The sequence below is a fragment of the Gouania willdenowi genome, chromosome 7 (genome assembly GCF_900634775.1).
Source record: "Gouania willdenowi chromosome 7, fGouWil2.1, whole genome shotgun sequence".
Lineage (NCBI taxonomy): Eukaryota > Metazoa > Chordata > Actinopteri > Blenniiformes > Gobiesocidae > Gouania > Gouania willdenowi.
In genome coordinates, this window is record NC_041050.1 from 25,289,877 (window position 1) to 25,308,170 (window position 18,294).

The 18,294-nt window shown below is 40.0% G+C and overlaps 1 protein-coding gene across 2 annotated transcripts in view; it reads right to left on the reverse strand.

The window, feature by feature from the left end:
• Window positions 1-15,002, reverse strand: part of arfgef2 (ADP-ribosylation factor guanine nucleotide-exchange factor 2 (brefeldin A-inhibited)) — a 34,239-nt gene extending 19,237 nt beyond the window's left edge. The window contains exons 1-15 of one of the 2 annotated variants that reach the window (XM_028454146.1): window positions 14,691-15,002; window positions 12,399-12,429; window positions 9,354-9,477; window positions 8,382-8,528; window positions 5,135-5,314; window positions 4,796-5,063; window positions 4,587-4,724; window positions 4,379-4,503; window positions 3,287-3,420; window positions 2,848-3,082; window positions 2,660-2,759; window positions 1,591-1,730; window positions 1,384-1,492; window positions 440-617; window positions 215-326 (exon numbers count right to left, since the gene is read on the reverse strand). In XM_028454146.1, coding sequence (XP_028309947.1) covers window positions 215-326; window positions 440-617; window positions 1,384-1,492; window positions 1,591-1,730; window positions 2,660-2,759; window positions 2,848-3,082; window positions 3,287-3,420; window positions 4,379-4,503; window positions 4,587-4,724; window positions 4,796-5,063; window positions 5,135-5,314; window positions 8,382-8,528; window positions 9,354-9,477; window positions 12,399-12,429; window positions 14,691-14,838 — 2,169 coding nt within the window. In that variant the 5' untranslated portion in view covers window positions 14,839-15,002. Of the gene's footprint in view, window positions 1-214; window positions 327-439; window positions 618-1,383; window positions 1,493-1,590; window positions 1,731-2,659; window positions 2,760-2,847; window positions 3,083-3,286; window positions 3,421-4,378; window positions 4,507-4,586; window positions 4,725-4,795; window positions 5,064-5,134; window positions 5,315-8,381; window positions 8,529-9,353; window positions 9,478-12,398; window positions 12,430-14,690 lie in introns of both variants that reach the window. The other variant, XM_028454145.1, reaches the window with a different exon arrangement.
• Between the last annotated feature and the right edge of the window lie 3,292 nt (window positions 15,003-18,294).

Genomic DNA, 18,294 nt, shown 5'->3' on the forward strand with positions numbered 1-18,294 from the left:
CGGCAACGCTCAAAGACAACATTTAAAATGCAAGATTTAACAACAAGATGGACATGAGAATGTAACAAAACTTCATGGACGCACTATTTAGGGTGAGTTGTTGCATTTAGCATTAACATGAAAAATAGGACGGTTAATGCTACCCCTGAACCTGAAGATCCTAATCCTACCAGAGCGTGTCAACGTTCAACCTCTAAGGACGTGTAATGCTCACCGTGTCCAATCTGTCCTCCTGGTGTAGAAACTGGGAGATATCCTCGGCTTTGGGTCCCAGCATGCCCTGATCTTGCAAATACTGGATGCCACGCTTTGGCTTTTTGTTGAAGCTGTGAAGGAACATATAAAAAAACCTGATGCTGGTGTTTTATGGACTGAACTCACAGGAATGTGCAGCTACATCACTGAAGTCTGAGCTTCACTACAAGCAGACGTGGCTCACAGTTCAATGCCATGCTCTATGATGTCCTTCTGTTGCTTGATGACCTCATACTGTTCTGGGTGATCCGCCTGAGACGTGACGTGACTGGAATCCAGTGAGCTGATGCTATCTCGACGTCCAGCGAGGTGCTCTGGGAGCTTAAGCTCTGCTGCCTCACTCTCTGGCTGATGCTCTTGACCTACCAACAGCACAGAGACTAACAGTCATTACTCATGAAAAGAAGGAAAAGTAACACAAAGCCAATCCTTGAAATTCCACAGATGAAAACCAGCCATTTTCTACCAAATGTGAAGTAATACAGTTGATTCAGAGGCTGCATTTTGCATCAGCTTGTAGTGCTTTCAACAGATAACGACATAGTAAAGGCCTCATGAATCAATAAATCAAAAATTGTTTGGTTGGGGAAAAAAATATAAAAAGTTGAAATTGCCGCTCGAAAGTTTGTTTCTCTCATTGACATTTTCAGAAAAGTTTGGCGCATTGCATTGTGGGACGTGCAGTCCCATAGACAGATGCATAGAAATGTTTTCACTTCATTCTTACTGTGATTTCTTGTGTCAGACAAGAAGGAAAGTAACTGGCTTGACTTGGATTTTTGTTCTAGTTTATTCCCAGTATTGCCCATGATATCACCTCACTCCACCACACATTCAATTTCGACCGGATTCGGATCAGTACGTGTCAACCCCAAAATAAACATCCTAAATTGTTTTCAACTTTCAGTGAAAACACCAGCAATGTGTTGGGATGTAAGTTTGGCAGAATCTTTGGAAGCAAACACAAGAAATCACAATAAGAATGAAGTAAAAAAACTTCTATGCATCCATCGACAGGACTCCACATCCAACAATGCAATACATTGACAGAGCTTTTATTTAAAATATCCAGGTTCCCTGTAATGATTAGGTATTCTCTTCTGTGCATTCTGGTCAATGTAAACTTACCGAGATTAGCCTGAAGGTTTGGATTGACGTACATGTCTTTGCTCCACTCTACCATACATTTGAGGATGGACACCAAGCACTCCAACCCCTTCTTACGCAGGCTCAGCTCCTATGAGAGTGAACCAATCAACCCAGGGTCAGCATGGCTCTACTCCCGCCTCTATGAACGTGGGAAGGTTAATGTGCAGAGTAAACGTGCAACAGTACCTGCAGAGGAGTCATGCCGAGCTCCTGGCCGCTCCGGCCCTGTGCGATCTTAGACAGGTCGTTAACCAGCCGCTCAAAAATGTTGGCAGCATTGAGGTCGCAGTCGTAGTTCACGTAGATGTCCACCACACACTGCGCATCTGTGGGAACATGGGAATGGACAACTTTCCATCACAGGAGTGGAAACATGTAAAATCCAACGACTGATTTTCAGTAATTTTAGGGAACAATTGTTGTTTCACTCCCGTTAAAAAGTAAATATTACTTTAATAGTAGCTGTGTATCCACAATTGGATTTTGAGAAAAACTCGTTTCACCTCTGTGAGAGTGCTTGCTTTTGTTTCTGAAAACAACCCTTATGCCATTTTATTATTACGTTAAGCACAGGCTGGATTAGAGGCCTTCAAACCCTACCAGCTGCATGTGTGTCCTTGCACGTGTGTATGTGCGCGAGTGCATTTGGGTGTGTCTGGTAAATATCAAAAACAAACATAAGTGTATCGGGTGTTTTTCTATTTCCTAAATAAGAATACCAAATGTTAATGTTATTCAGACCCCAACAATTACTCAAATGATTAATCTTACTTTTACTGATGTTTTCTTTTCTAATGAGTTACCAATGTTCAGTGTGTTCGATCCAATTGATCTGGGTCTCTGGAAGGCAAACATTAGTGAACAGAGAAACGTTTTCCAGTATGATTAGTTGACTAATGTTTTGGTTCAAATCCCAACCACTGGGCTGTGGACCAGCTTGAGTCTGTGGAATATTCAGTACCGGTGTCACGTAATGAGATTATAACCCTAACCTAATCCAATAAACAAATAAAACACATGTCCATTTACTTTGAAAAAAAAAAACAAAATAAAAATTAATTGTTATTTTTTTTAAGCAAAAATTCATTTTCCGGTAGTGCGCATGTGCATTTATAATCTCAGTACGATACGCACTCAGTACATGACACCGGGCCACATGGAAAGTATTTTATTTTGAAAAATTACCACTCCTGCTTGTGAGACATCACCCCCCCGATGCTATGTTAGCAGAAGAAGCTCCAGACAGAGACTGTACCTGCACAGATGCGTGTCAGAGTCTGGATGACCATCCACTTGTGCTCAAAGGAACTGGTCGACGTCTCCAGGATGGTCAGAAAGATCTCCCGAAAAAAGACCTGCGATGAAAAGCATGTGGTGAAGATTGAGAACATATGAGCTCTCAAAGCCTGAAGCAGAGTGTTCCACTATCACTAAGTTATTTACCTCGATCTGCATCTTCAGGTGGACTTTGAAGTGGGACAGAAGGGTGAGAAAGATGGCCAGTGAGAGCTCAAACACCTCAGGAACAGAGGAGACGCCGTTTTTGGACAAAGCCACGCACAGATACTGTTTGATGGCGTTCACAAACATCTCGTGAGTGCGAAACACTGGCCCCGCACCCTGCAGCACCGACAGCAGCAGCTGTAAGGAGACGATCTTGGAGCGCAGCTCGTGAGACCTGTAGAAGAGACGAGACGCGCACGTATAAGTGTGTGTGAGGAAGCTGCAGTGCTCCTTCAGAGGCATCTGTGCACATCTCTGTCTGTTGGAGGATCTACACGTACGGTCATGTATAAAATGATTGATCTTTTAAGTGATATATTGGTATCAAAATGTCTTCATTGTACGAAGAAGAAAAGGTGGGACTGTGACAAGGACTCACTTTGGATCTGGAGGTCCATCTGCTAAGGGCTTCATGGAGAGTTTGCAGAGAGAGCGGAACACCAGGAAGGCGTCTTTCTGCAGGATGTGAGAGAAGCGGGCAGCACTGTGGGCGCCATGCAGGCCCTCGGCATCCTGAGACAGAAAGAGGAGGTCAGTCCCACCTGCGGGGAGCTTTCCTATGTTTATTACAACATATAAATGGTCAGAAGTCTTCACTAAAGATGGTTTGATATCACGGACTCAATCCAATCATTGTGCACTGGCACAAAGTCCACTAACCCCAACCAGTCGAGGAGATGGCTGCCACCTCTGAGACCAGTTCTGCTGGAGATTTCTTACCATTAAAAGGGCTTTTTTTTCTCCCCACTGTAGCTGATTCATGTTCATGTAGATTTGTTGGGTTTTTTCTTAAGAATTTTATATTCTGATAAGCGCTACAAGATGATAAATGTACAAATAAAAATGAATTGAATTAATATAATTTGATCAATCATTTTCTAACATTCCACACTACAAAATAATAGTGTATGACAGTATATATCACAGCATGATTATCGTATCAATCCAAAAAATGTCAAAAATCCATTTTTTTAGTAATGTTTTTTAACAAAAAAAAACATTTAATTGCACCAACATATGCATAGCAGGTAAACGACTGGTCACTAGGTGTCAGTGAACCACATCAGAACTTGTTAAACTACCTCACTACTTCTTTTTGATATTTGTACTTGAATTACAGTTACCATTTACTTGATCAAGCAAGTTTAAAAAAAATAAATTAATTGCATTTCATGCCATTTTGTACTTGTAAAGGGGAAATTTGTAATTATTGATATTGCGATTTGTATCTTATTATTTAGTATCGGGATATATCGTTTTGTGACATGCAAATTGTGAATCGTATAGTCAAATTGATGGCAATGCACACCCCTACAACAAAAATAAGTCATCACAGTATGTATGATTCCTGCTGATATCGTATCAGATCAACATCGGTATCGGACAATTCCCAAGGCAGCAATATTGGTATCGTGTCAGAAGTGAAAAAGTTGTATCGGGTCATCCGTTATTGATATAAATCACTGCTAACCAGCATGTCGGTGGAGGAAACTGAGGAGCGGTCCTCTCCGATGCCATTCATCTGCTGGTTCTCTATCTCGACTCTAGGGGGGGCCACCTCTGGGAGTTCACCGTCAGGCGGGGCTGTGGACTCCGCTGCTGGAAAAACATTCAGATTCCTGGATGACTGCACTGAGCCTAGTGCAGACACTTTGGGGAAGGGGTGTGTGAGTTCTGACCGTCTTCACAGAGCGTGGGGGGGTCCTGCTGCTCTCCATCATCTCCTTCTCCTGAGGCTGGGGGGTAATCGCTCCCTCCTCCTTCTCCTTCGTGTTGTTGGGCTGCTCCAGGAGGCGTGTCATTGTCAAAAACTGAATCTGAGAAAAAGCTCACAGTAAGAATAAAGGAAACCGTTCCACGGACACACCTTTGATGCAGGGACACTCACCTGTAGACTGCGTGAGCTGCTCTGCTGCTGTGCTCGAGTCCCACTCCCCATTGACGGCATGCGTGTGCGACTGCTCCGCAGCGAGTACAGGGGGGGTGGAGCTACTGAGGTCTGGGCTGCTAGCTGCTGGCGACGGGGAGCTGTGATGATCGGGAGTTTGTGTGCGGTCAGACCGGGGGGAGCCAGACCTCCTAGAACCTGGAACAGGTGAGGGGTTCTGCTGGGGCAAATGTAGGCGCTCCTTCTCCTGTTCCTCAGCCTCCAGAGCCTACAGGGTCAACAGATCAAAGTCAGACCAGGAAAATATGCACTTCAACTAAACTCTAGAAACAGACTGACGGCCTGGTTCTCCATGCGTGTGAAGATGACGTTGAGCATCTGCGTGAGGGTGGCCTTGGCCGTGGTCTGGTTGATAAGGTTACGGCTCGCCAGGTAGATGTTGTAGCAGGTCCTGACGGTGAGCAGTACTGTGCCCTCATGGATCTCAATGTGTGGAGATGTCACCGTTGTGAGCAAAGCCTGGGCAGGACCGAGGATGGAACAGACACAATTAACAAACCAATATTAAAGCGTAAACACAAAGAAACCTGCTGAAAACTGGAACAACAATCAGTTTGACAAACAATTTATTATTTTACAGACTGGGATGAGTTTGTTTTAAAAAGTGGTACATGATATAAACAAGCTGCTCAGAATTAATCTGTGTGTAAAGTTAAAAATATATCTGACCCATAGTGGCCCCAAGACAATATTACAAACATATCTACAAGGCAAAAGAAGTCCAGAAGAGGGAGAGATAAAGTTGCTTTGAATTACTATGCTTTGATGTAAACTATAACTAAATGCTGACACAAACAAACCCGGGATAGTAAGTGTTGGCAAATGTTATAAAAGCAAAAGTAAGTTACAGCTAAATTAATAAAAATACAAAATAATATACTGTATGACAATAACTGACAATGGTGTGAATCCCTTCATCCACTTTGTCACACGTGAGCGTATGCTATGATCAGATCTCACATCAGGCATGAGATAGTATACCCAAACCTGAGTGTGTGGATTTGTGGTGCAGAACAGCAAAGTCTGAAAATAAAGCATTAAAAAACCTCAACTGTTATTTAAGCATAAACAGACACTATTTAGAACAGATCAAAATGAATTATTAAAACGAAAAATCAATTTTAAAAAGCCCAATTATCAATATCAGCATTTTTTGGTTTTCTTTCAACAGGATACTTGACAAATCCACTAGCAAACCCTGCTACCAGGCAGGAGGGAATAGTTTTAACAGTGCATAACGTAACACACACAGGTCACGAGTGCAACTTAGGCTGCGTTGGACTAGCGGGGGAACACTGCTGCATACCCCAAAGCAAGTGTGACATTATTTTAACCTGTTTTGCACAACATTGCATTGGTGAATGAAGCGATGACTGATGTACCAGTGCAGCGTGAGGAGCCAAAGTTAAACCAGTGGCAGCAGAGCCTCCACTGAGGCATTTTAAGAGATTATTTTAATGTGTTATTTATTGACTCCAGCTTGCGGACCACTGAGGCTGATAATCAACATTTCTGCGTCTGTGAGGGATCGCTGTCCTGATATGAGGTTTGGTCATTGCACAGCGTGCACAGGAAGGTGGGGAGCACAGTCTCTTGCTCGCGAGCCTGACTCGTCCACTTTTTATTGAGCAAAATGCAAAGAATTGTCTTGATCAAATAACCGGAATTTAAGCTTTTAGGCTGTGGATGGAGGAGTAAAATTTAATTTTACCATCATTTGGCATTAGTTATGGCTGGTCCCTCCTGGTCCCCCAGCCTGCCCTTCCTCACTCTCACCTAACACACCTGATTCATATCAGTAATCAGATGGAGAGGGAGGAGGAGCTATATAAAGGGCTGAGAGGAGCATTAGAGAAGAGGCACAACATGCGACCAGCAGCAGACATGTGGGGAGAGTTCTTCTGCTCCCCACTCGAGGTTCTTCTCTCTTGTTATTTTAGCTTTGGAGTGGAGATTTCTGGTAATCCTGTTTTCATGGCTCCGTTTTGTAACTTTTTGTAATGAAGAGGTTGGACTCTGGGTGCGACAAATTCTGTATAAGGTTGGCCAAATGCCCTCCCTAATTTTGTTTAGTTTGGCCAGGATCCCTAATCCCTTTTGTTTTGTTGGTACTTTGAAGAACTTTTGTTAATAAATAATTTGAAAATCATTAGTTTTGTAATGGAGTCTTATGTTGCAGCCCCTCAAGCCTTTTGGTATTACATCCCAGGGAAGGCGTAACATTGGTTAAGTTAGTTATTGAGAATTATTATAATTATCTTTTATTATTTTACTTTGTCTTCATCATTGTCTTGTATGTATCGTACAAAGACAACAGTGCAATATCCCAACAAGACACCCGAAACAACATTCACAAATATCTACAAATTACAAATCCTTCACTTTACAATAACAAACATGTGTGTGTGTGTAAGAGGAGAAAATAATGGGAGGGGGTGGGGAAAGAAGAAATGAAGAGAAAAATAAAAGACAATTGATGGCGGTAGTTTGTCATTCATTTGAGGAAGAGAAAAATGGAGAAAAAAAAAACGGTTAAAGATAAATAATGAACAGGGAAGGTCTACGCACATAAATGTAATGAAATTAAATAATAAATAAAATACTACATATAACTCTGACGTTCATAGAAAGAGGGACCCAATGAGGCAGGCATTTGAAGAATGAGAGAGGGGCATGGTAAACTCCTCCAGACCTCCTCCACTCCCCGTTCCTTATTCCATTTTTTTTCCTCCGATGTCTTAATTAATTTCCATCCCTATCCAGGCCTCACTGCAAGCTCTGGGCTGTTGGGAATCCAATCAGGAGACAGCCAACCCAGAGCAACAAGACGCCCTTAAGGAGGGAAGTTTCCAGACCCTATTGGGAGGAAGTGTACCCTCCAGTTTGTATTTGACTTGACCAGGGAGGTCCCAAAATCTGTGAGAGGTGAAAAACTCCAGAAGTGAAGGAACCGAGGTAAGAGCCACCCCACCCCCTCCCACCCAGATTGAACGCCCCATGTCCATCCAGCGCGAGATCTTAACAGCTACATGTAAATTATTATCATTCTCTTCCACGTAGCTCCTTAAATTTCAGATCTCACATTGCCAAAAAGCACATCTTTGTTTTTCTTCCCCTCAGATTAGTTTAAGGGACTAAAGACATTGTAAATGTGTTCAACTAACACCATCACTATCTCAAATTCTCTGGTCAAAAGGGTTCAAACTGTGTGTATTTCACAGGGACTGATGGCTTTAAATCTGGGGTGCCAGACTCCAGTCCTCGAGAGCCAGATTCCTGAGACTTTTAGACGTCTCCCTGCTCCAACACACCTGAATCAAATTAATGGCTCGTTATCATGCTTCTGCAGAGCTTGATGACAACACATTGGTTTCAACCAGGTGTGTTGGAGCAGGGAGACATCTAAAAGTCTCAGGAATCTGGTCCCCGAGGACTGGAGTCTGGCACCCCTGCTTTAAATGGAGCATCAAGGATATGCTTTATGTGTTCTTCCTAAATATTAGTGTGTTTTAACGTGCAACGAAACCTTAATGATCTGGAGCTGAACTCCCTCGTCCGTTTGTGGACCCTGGAAACAGTTGCAGATGGTTTCCACCAAACGGTCGATCAACCGCTTTCCTGGAGATCTGCTGTCTGGAGCATTGCCCGTGATGTGGCCGTACGCAATCAGCTTCTGTGAAGGGTGGAGTTCATAATAGAAAACACTTAATGTTTGCTCATTGTTCTTAAATCATCTGTTATTACTTTCAAATGACCTGGGATAAAAAAAAAGGATCATTTTCAAATGAGGATTGTGGTATTAACGGACTATAACTGCTCATCCATCACTAAAAATATTAAAGTATTAGACACCAGATCAGCTTTATAGTTTATACCAGTGGTTCTCAAACTGGGGAGGGGAACTTTGCTGAAGATTGAGCATGAAAACAAAAATGTTTTATTTGCACTCCAAGGACTTTGTTATTACTGTTCTAATATAAGAGATTGCAGATTTTATGGCATTTATATGAGTTTAATTTTTGAAGAAGAATAGTCACAATTGCCTTTTACATAAAGATTACATTTTTTAATGACAACAGGAATGTCATTATTAATCAACCATTGTTCATTATACTATCTTTAAGTTGTTTTTTTTTAAAAAATTATTATTTTTATGCACCGCACTAAGCCATCCCCTAAGCTGTTAGTTACATTTTTTTCCTATTCAGCAGTAAGATGAAAGCAGAAAGAAACATGTTATTTTAATATTTTTAGCTTTAAGAAATTAACAAAGTTTTAAACTTTCTCTTATTTTCAGTCAGTAAACTACTGAAAATGTGTTTGTTTTTTTAAATAAATGTGCAGATATTTTCCTTATTGGTAATGCATTAAACTAATTTTATGTCGTATGCAGTTGCACTACAGACACCCTTTAAAACTACTGCTCGATAATTCCACATTTAAAAAGCCATGAAGCTGCCATGTGTGAGTGCAGGTGCGTGTGTGTGTGTGTGTGTACCTGGAGACAGTCCAAAGAGGTGCTGACTATCCGGGGGGACTTTGACTGACAGGCCAGCTCGAAGGGCAGCACATATTTGTCAGCCTCGATGTAGTTGGCTTTGGGTGGGACAACAGTTCCCTCCCTGGGAAAACAGTAGAAATGTATGAGATCAATGATGCAGTGATAAGAGTTTGATTCATGCAACATCAATTTAAGGCTGCACAATTAATCAAATTTTAATCGTGATTACGATTTTGGCCACCACGATTAAATTAAACTGATCATCTGCAATTTTTACACTTAAAATGCTGCCTCTAATTAATATAAAACTGGAGTTTTGTGGGGGTTGGGGGGGGTTTGTGTGGAACATGTTGACACGGCCCTATGAGTTGATTGACATAAGTACCTAATAAATTAGTATTAATTAATTACTCCAGCAGATACTCAAGCCAGAAAATGTTGACAGACTGGTGTTCCTGGCTCAAAACCTGTAGGCTTAAGAATCCGTGTATCATTCATTCATTCGTTTTTCATTATGTAACAAAAACATGGAAAACAAAAAAAAAAAAAAAAAACCACTCATTTGATATTTGTTTCCAAAACCAAAATGAAAAAACGGAAAACGCCTTGTTTTTCAAATTCAAGCTCTTTTGCTTCGGTACAGAAAACGAAAAACTAACATCTTTGTTTTTTTTCTCCATTACCGATTGACCAAAGTACGAGACAAGGCGTTTTCCGTTTTGGTTTTGGAAACAAACATCAAATAATGAGTGTTTTTTTAGATTTTCATGTTTTTGTTAAATCATGAAAAACGAATGAACAAATGATACACAGATTCTTAAGGCTAACTTTTCTTTATACGCTGCAATTGTTTTCAAGGCATTGCACTCTGTAACAGTGTGTCTATAGTTAGCCCATAGTAAAAGTAGTGGCAACACACAAAAACAAAGTTTTACCACTTCTTGCAGGACATGAAGTTTTATGACTCGCTTGTTTCAAACATAATCCAATTAAAAATTAAGAAAAAAGAGGCAAGCGTAGGATGAATCAATCTGTCTCTTTTATCCCCAAAAAATAGAAAAACAAAAATTAAAGTTCCAAAATCAAAGTGTCCTTATATTTAAAGCTCAGTCTCAAAGTCCCAAAAAATAATAAATCCTTACGTAAAGAACACAATGACCTCACTGATGATGCTGACCACTTTGACTGCTTAAAGGGGACATATCATGGTTTTAAATCCTTCCTTTTTACATATAAATCATACAGTTGTGGTCTATATAAAGTGGAACTGCAATGCTTGGGTCTGAATTCCTCATTATTATAGCTCCACAGGCCCCTTTTCTACCCCTTTTCTGATGTGCTTCTGAGAGCAACTCGTTTTGGTGCGGTCTCTTTAAATGCAAATGAGACACTCCATACCCCGCCCCCTCTTCAGGTGACACTCGGTTCAACTCCACCCTGCTCGGCCATTTTTGTAGTTTGATAGAAGAGATACGGCGATGTAGCGGCGCAGAAACTTTTTATTCAGAGGTTATTTACAAAATGTCAACAACAGAAGACTTGTCCATCCAGCCTTATATGTTCGAGCCAGAGTCTGACCCGGCGGAGCGAGATGAAAATGAAGATGATGAACCTGCAGAACCCTAACAAGTGAGCTAACACAAGCACCGAGCTAACGCTAGCGCCAAGCTAACGTCACAAAATGCATTTTAATACAGTCTTTTCGGAGACAAAAACGGCAAAATGAAATGACTAATGAAAACTTTAGACTTAAATTAAATCACATAGGCCATATTATCAAGGATCTAAAACGAGCACCCAGCGCTAACATATGAAGACGGTGCAACTGCTAATGCTAACAAAACAATGACAGGGATGTCTTATCATCACACTTTTTAGTGTTATTTACAGCTTACCGAAGTGCTCTGTTCGTCGTCTCCAAAGATAGAAGGAATTGAACCCTCAATCAGACAAAGTCTTTCAGCAAATCCTTCTTTATACTGACGGAGGTTGCAGAAGCAGTCATCCTTGAAGTGCTTCGCGCACACAAAAATGACCTTACCCACAGATATGGGTACATGTCCATAAAAATAAAGCTCAACCAGGCACTTCGAAAAGGTTCTGATGCTGGGAGATAGTGTAATGAAGTGTGTGGTTACTACATCCAACAACCGAACATTTTGACTTATCCTCTCGTAACTTCGGCATCCTTGAGCTTGGACTACAAAATAAAAGCGAGAAATAAAAATGGCGGATTGCTCGAAACGTTGGGCCTGGAGTCGATGTCCTAATTTGGCAGTTCCGCTGCAAATACTGTGACGTAATAGTTCAAAAAACTTAATAGAGAATAGAAAAATTGAAACAGATTGAAAAATATGACCAAAGCAGAATATAAAGATATCAACGAAGCACCTGAAGAGACTAATTTGATTTTTTCTGTACTTCTAAGCACTCTAAATATACAACAAAATGCATTCAAAGGCTAAAAAGGTGGATTTAGCATGATATGTCCCCTTTAAGTTGACGGTTTTAACAGCTTTGACGGTCAGAAACACTGTTGCTCCTCATCCTGCTTCACTAAACTGTTGTCCTTTGACCGCATGGGCTTCAACAGGGCAGTGTTTTCCTTCACTTTGACACTAACCCGTACTTTACAGTAGAAAACCAGGTTCACAGCAGCAAGTCAAACCCAATGGAGCGCAGAAACTCTGATCATTTAAAAACGTCAACATAAATCAATATTTAAACAATATTACCTTTAAAACTATTTCAAAAATACCTATTCCAAACATATTATTTAAACAAAAATAAAGAAGTTTTCCCTAAAATGTTAAATAATCGTGATTAAAATATTGATCCAAATAATCGCGATAATCATTTTGGCCATAATCGTGCAGCCCTACATCAAACAACAACACAAATCTGAACCAGTCAAGTGGCGTCAACGCGATAACAGTTTTCTGCCATGTAAACATGAGCACATCATCACCAATCCTCATGTTAAACCATTGAATTCTCTGCACTGACATGGCACATCAGGAGGAAAGGAACTTCGTTACTTACTTTTGTTTCTCAAGCTCATCTTTGATTTCATCTGTGGAAGACAGACAGAGGACAATTACTGAGGAGCCAACTGACAGCAACGACACCCAACACGACCCTGGAACCGCTGCGAGGGACGGACAGACTGCAGGTCCTCCTACTGACACTGTTCTGACAAAGTGAGACCTTTACACATGTGGATGGTGATGGATTCTAACCACATCACATCCTCCAATCACAGGAAACAGGTGAAGGTAAATGTAAGAGAGCTCTATTGTTGGACCCGTGCACCAGTGGTTCCCAAACAGGGAAGTAGTACCCCAAGCGGTACGCGATGGCACTACAGGGTGTACTTGAGAAAGAGAGAGAGGGTCAGATAGGGTCATTTCTCGTCCCACCCCAGGCGTGAGATGACCGGAAATAATATAAATCTATTCAGCAATCAGTGTTTTTCAACCTTGGGGCCGGGTCGTCTGCAATTTAAATGGGGTCGCCTGAAATTTCAGAAAATTCAAATACAGTAGATTTTTCAAATGTTTTAATTATCCTTTCTCTTTTTCAATTAAAACACAATCTTAAACAATTGTATTTCTATATATTCACCTTGTGAAATATAAATCTTAATTTTCGCCAGAAATTCATGATATCAAAATGGGGTCATGATCCAAAAATGATTGGAAACAACTGCACTAAATATTGTTTATTTCCACTTATTTATCAAATGTGACTCTTTAAAATGAGTGTTATCACTCGTTCATTCAATCATTATGCTCTATAGTTGTTTTTAAATACTTCTCTAAGCAAAATGTCAGACTATGGGGGGTACTTGGATTCAGAAATAAGAAAAAGGGGTACCACCGTGGACAAACACCGCTCTGCAGAGCTGAAGTCAGCGTCTAATGTGATCAATTTTTAAATCAAAGTTAAAGGCACTGTTTTTCTCTACTGCGTATGATTAGGAGATTTTGGGTCATGTTGTTGTTGATGTTTGTTGATGATTTTAAATGTTTTGTTGCCTACTTTAATGTTCTTATTAATTTTAAGCTGTTGTCTGTTGCACTTTTTGATCATGTAAAGCACATTGAGTTGCCTTGTGTATGAAATGCTATGTAAATAAATCTGCCTTGTCTTGTCTTGCAAACAGGTGACATGCATCTAAAGTCACCGATACAAGCTTTCCGATAAAATGTTCCGCTCCAGCACTTCTGTCCATAGGTGACTGTGGTTCACACTCCAACAAAGTAACCTACTGTTGCTGACTATTGTTCTCTGTTTGAGTAATATCACCTGATCAAACCTTTTCTAACATTCCACACTACAAAATAAGTAATAAAAGTATGTATGATTCGTGCTGATATTGTATCAAATCAATATCGGTATCGGCCGATACGCAAGGCTGCAATATCGGTATCATATCGGAAGTGAAAAAGTTGTATCGGGACATCTTCATTGTTCCCTGTATTAATGCTAAGATTGTTCAATAAGCTCAGTGATATAATACAGGTGAATGATTTGTATATAAATTAAACAGATGAAACAAAATAATAGATGGTAAAAAGTATTATTTTTACAGTTCAAATATTTGTTTTTAACTTTGAAAGTGAAGGAAAAAGTGAGTGAATTATAAGATGCCACTTTTGAATCAGAAGTAATGAAGAGAAGAAGTTTGATCTATCCACATTTAGTTTTTAAGATTTATTTATTTTTACAATGTATTTCAGTCAGAAAAAAAACTGTCTTTACAGTCCTTGTGTTGACAATGTTACTAATTGAAGTTGTTTTTGTTTTTTTTAGTAATGTTTTGCTTCTTTGTCTTCAATCATATTTTGAGTATTATAATAATTTTGTTCATGTACATCAATGTTCTGATTATATATCGGCTACTGACCGAAATATCGTTTATTTATTACAGCAAATGTTGGTATTGGTCCTAAAAATCCCACATCGGTCGGGCTACAATCATATCCAGTGTTTTCTTCACTGAGTATCAAACCTAATAAACCAGCTGACTTTAAACGAGTTGTTCATTGAAATGGTAATTATTTTATTATTCCAGGACACAAACAGCACGAGCGTCACCGTATCCTGGATTGGGTGAGTGTGCGTGCGCGTGCGTGTGCGTCAGTGCAACGTTCAGCCCTGGGATTGGTCTGTCAGCTGTCTGAGCTGACCTCGGCCCGGCGGCCTGTTACCTGTTCCTGCTGTGTGATGATGACGGTGATGGTGGTGGTGATGAGGATGATGATGATGGTGGTCACTAATGCCTATTAGAGCGCACTCAGGGTCTATGTAACCCGCCCATCCGCTGCTTACCCAGCGCCACCTGGCAGGCCCTCCGCAGCTGTCCGTGCTGGCTCCTCTTCAGCTCTCTGTCGGAGAGGATCTTCTCCAACGCCCGTGACAGGAACATGCTCTTGGTTCTGCTGCTCTCCGCCTGGCGCTGAGCTGCCGCTGCTTGCATGTCTCGGAGCGTCTCCGTGACGTGGAGCTCAGGCCGACATGCCCGGCCCGGCCTCCAGTGAGGCTGGCGAACGCTGAGGGAGTCGAATGACAGCCAGGCGGTCCGTGTTTGTACAGCTACAGTCGCTGCCTCAGCACAGCGCCGCCATGATGGGTCCACGTCACGTCACGTGACCCCGATGAGCCTGTCTCTGACTGCCGCCCCCTGCAGGGCGGGGCGGGTTTTTTTTTTTTAATTTATTCGAAAGTGTCTATTTGTACGATTGCACCTCCGGTGCTATTGGCACGCGAAATACAAGTACGTGTGCGTCTGTCTTGGGTTAGGGTTAGGTTATTACTCAATATCGCAACAATTTTAGGGGTTAGGTTTTGGGTAAGTTTTACTCTTAGTCACGCGACCTAAACTGGCCAATGTCTGACCTATCACGTGACCTAAACCGGCCAAATAGGGACACTACGTACGGATATAATTATGGGATATTGATACGGCAACCGTACGGATAGCCAATGCCTTTTTTATGTGTTTTTATTCTAATGTTTTCTACCCCTGCACCATGGGACTACGGATATAAATTAGCGTTTATTTACGGTGTATTTACAACTTCAACTGTACATCAATACACACTGTCCCACTCAAATAAACAAAAATAAATAAATAAAATGAATTAGAAAATTATGTACAATTCTACAAAAATCCCTTCCTGACTTTGCCAGCATTTAATGTCCATGGTCAGCAGGTCCACAAGGATTTACGACTATTTTATGGAAATTATCTTCCCACCACTCGTTCAGAGGAGTGTCTGTATCCGAATCAGAAATACTGATCCCAGAGGGAAACTACTTTTTTTAAAGGAGCCCGAGAAATATAGCAGATAGATAGTGAAAAGAAACTTACTTACTTAATTAAGTACAATATTGTTAATTGTGTAACTGTTTATTATTTACTTTAATTTATTGTTGGGCAATCTGAATGTATTACAGCTGTTTAATGACGTATTTCACTGTTATCAGTTTGAAGCTGTTTAACCTTATTGTGAAACTCGCACCTCACTGTTTGACAAATATTAAAAACCCTAACTATTTTACCAATGTTGTTTCTTTATGATTCAGAAAGCTTTGTTTTTCCTTTCACTCAATATATAAATAAACCATTGGATTGGTTTTATTTCCCACAGCCGTTGTGTTCACATCGTATAAAATTCACTCAATTTTTGTGTCAGGTTTAGGTTTTTACAGTAGAGACGAACTATGCACGCTCCACGGCCCCGCACAGTCATTCAGCCGGTGTGACGGCTGCAGTAAATCAAGCACACCCAGGGAAAGCGCCATGTCACATTTGATCCAACAGGCGGCGCAGTAAACCATGATTTTTTTTTTTCCTTTTCTGTAAATTTGTGTTTTGTTTTTGCTTTTTTGTCTGTTTTTGGAGTCCTTTTTGTGCAGTTTTGTTAACTTCTGTATTTTGTTGATGCTTTTGTAAATTTTGCATTTTCGCTGTTTTATTTGTTTTGAGTCATTTTTATTGTTGTGTGAAAACTTCAGTTATATTGTGTATTCTTATAATTTTCTTTATTTTTCGGTAAATGTGTATGATTTTTTTTGAGTGATTTTGTGTATTTTTGCAGTTTGTTTTTTAGTCAGTTTTATTTACATTTTTGTTATTTTGTGTATTTTTGTTGATGTTTTGTTTATTTTTCAGTTATTTTGTGTGTAGTTGTTCTTTTGTTGACCTTTAGCATATTTCTGTTGATGTTTTGGATATTTATTCTATTCTATTATTAATAATTAGGTACAATAAAATAGGTAAATATTTGACATTTACAGACACACAGCGAGCAGACAGTTTTATTTGATCAGCATCTATTTATTCATACATTTCCAGTTTATTCTTAAAACACCTTCATTTAATGTAAAAAAAACAAAACCAAACATCATAGATAAAATACTGGCATCTTTGATACAAATCTAGACCTTATGATTTATCTGGTACAGCACAAATTATTGCTTCATTTAAAAAGAGAAATCTGACTGAAAGCAACATTCAGGCTCAAACAAAAATAATGTTTCACAGTATGAAAAAGAAGAGAGAGCGTCATGAACATAGACAGAAAGAAAATCAGAAAATAAAATCTACATTACCAAAAGATTCATCACTTGAATACAAATCAGAAAAATAAGTCATGATATAAAAATAAATGCACTAAAAAGAAAAAAAAGAGGTGATCTGAGAATAAATACAACTTTGCTCTGGCTACAATCCCAGTGTCCAGCAATAAAGTGAGATACAGTAAAAATAATTTAGAGTGCGATTACAGTTGGGCGCGAACAACTGTGTGAGGACGTGTGACATATTGTCCACTTTTACTTGCAGACAAGGTGAGAACAATAAATGAGAGCAAATGTTTACAACACAACATAACACAGGAAATCATCCATTTATATCAGGGGTGTCAAACTTATTTTAGTTCAGGGGCCAAATTGACCAGTTTGAGCTTAAGTGGGCCACAGATTTTGGATGAAAAAAAGAGAAAATTCAACATTAATATGGCTTGGTTTGCACTTCCATGTATAAATGATATATAAATGATAAAGTACGTGAGTATATCAGTCTCTGCAGGATCTTCACTTAAATTTCCCTGATTTTGGGAGTTTGAGGGAAATTCGCCAGGTTTTTGGAAACATTTTGAGTTCTTTCAACAATTTGAGATAAAAAAAAAAAAATTACTGCTGTCAGGTGACATAAGAAGTGGAGAACTGAGCTCTGCAAATATTGCCGGTTTTATTTGAATGTTTGTATTTTGAGGGGCTGAGATATCTACAACTGAAATAGTTGGTCATTTTTTTCTTTAAATTTGACTTTCTCGAGCGGTCCAAATTCGATGCTCTAAAGGGCTGGATTTGGCCCCCTGACCTTGAGTTTGACATGATCCTAATGGCTGTGTGCTGCATGAACAGGATGTGACGATGGTAGACAGAGCCTATGCAGGTCAGTGCAAACATGCAGCGTACATACGGCCTCTCCTTGATCAAACACTGTGAAGAAGAAGTGGTTACCGTTACGTGTTTTTGTTTCAGTGTGACTCACTAAAGCAGGGCTGTGCTTTCCTCCAGTTTCATTTTACTTTCATACACTTCATTACTCTGTGATTCAACATGCCATCACAGCTGTAGACATCACGGAGACAGAATTAGGTTCACATGTAAAAAGCACAAAGATGTGTGGAGACTTTCAAAATTTGATCAGAATTCACCCTTTTCAGTTTCATCATCTTCCCCTGTTTAGATGACTTTATTGGCTATTAAACTTCCAAAAATCATGTCAAACATGCTAAATAAGGATAATAGAGCGAACAACTACGATTACTAATTTGGTATTTATGGACCTGTACGATGAAGCTGGATTTCTTCTTATCGTGCTAACTTTCATGATTCATTCGGTGTGCCCTGTCCTACGACG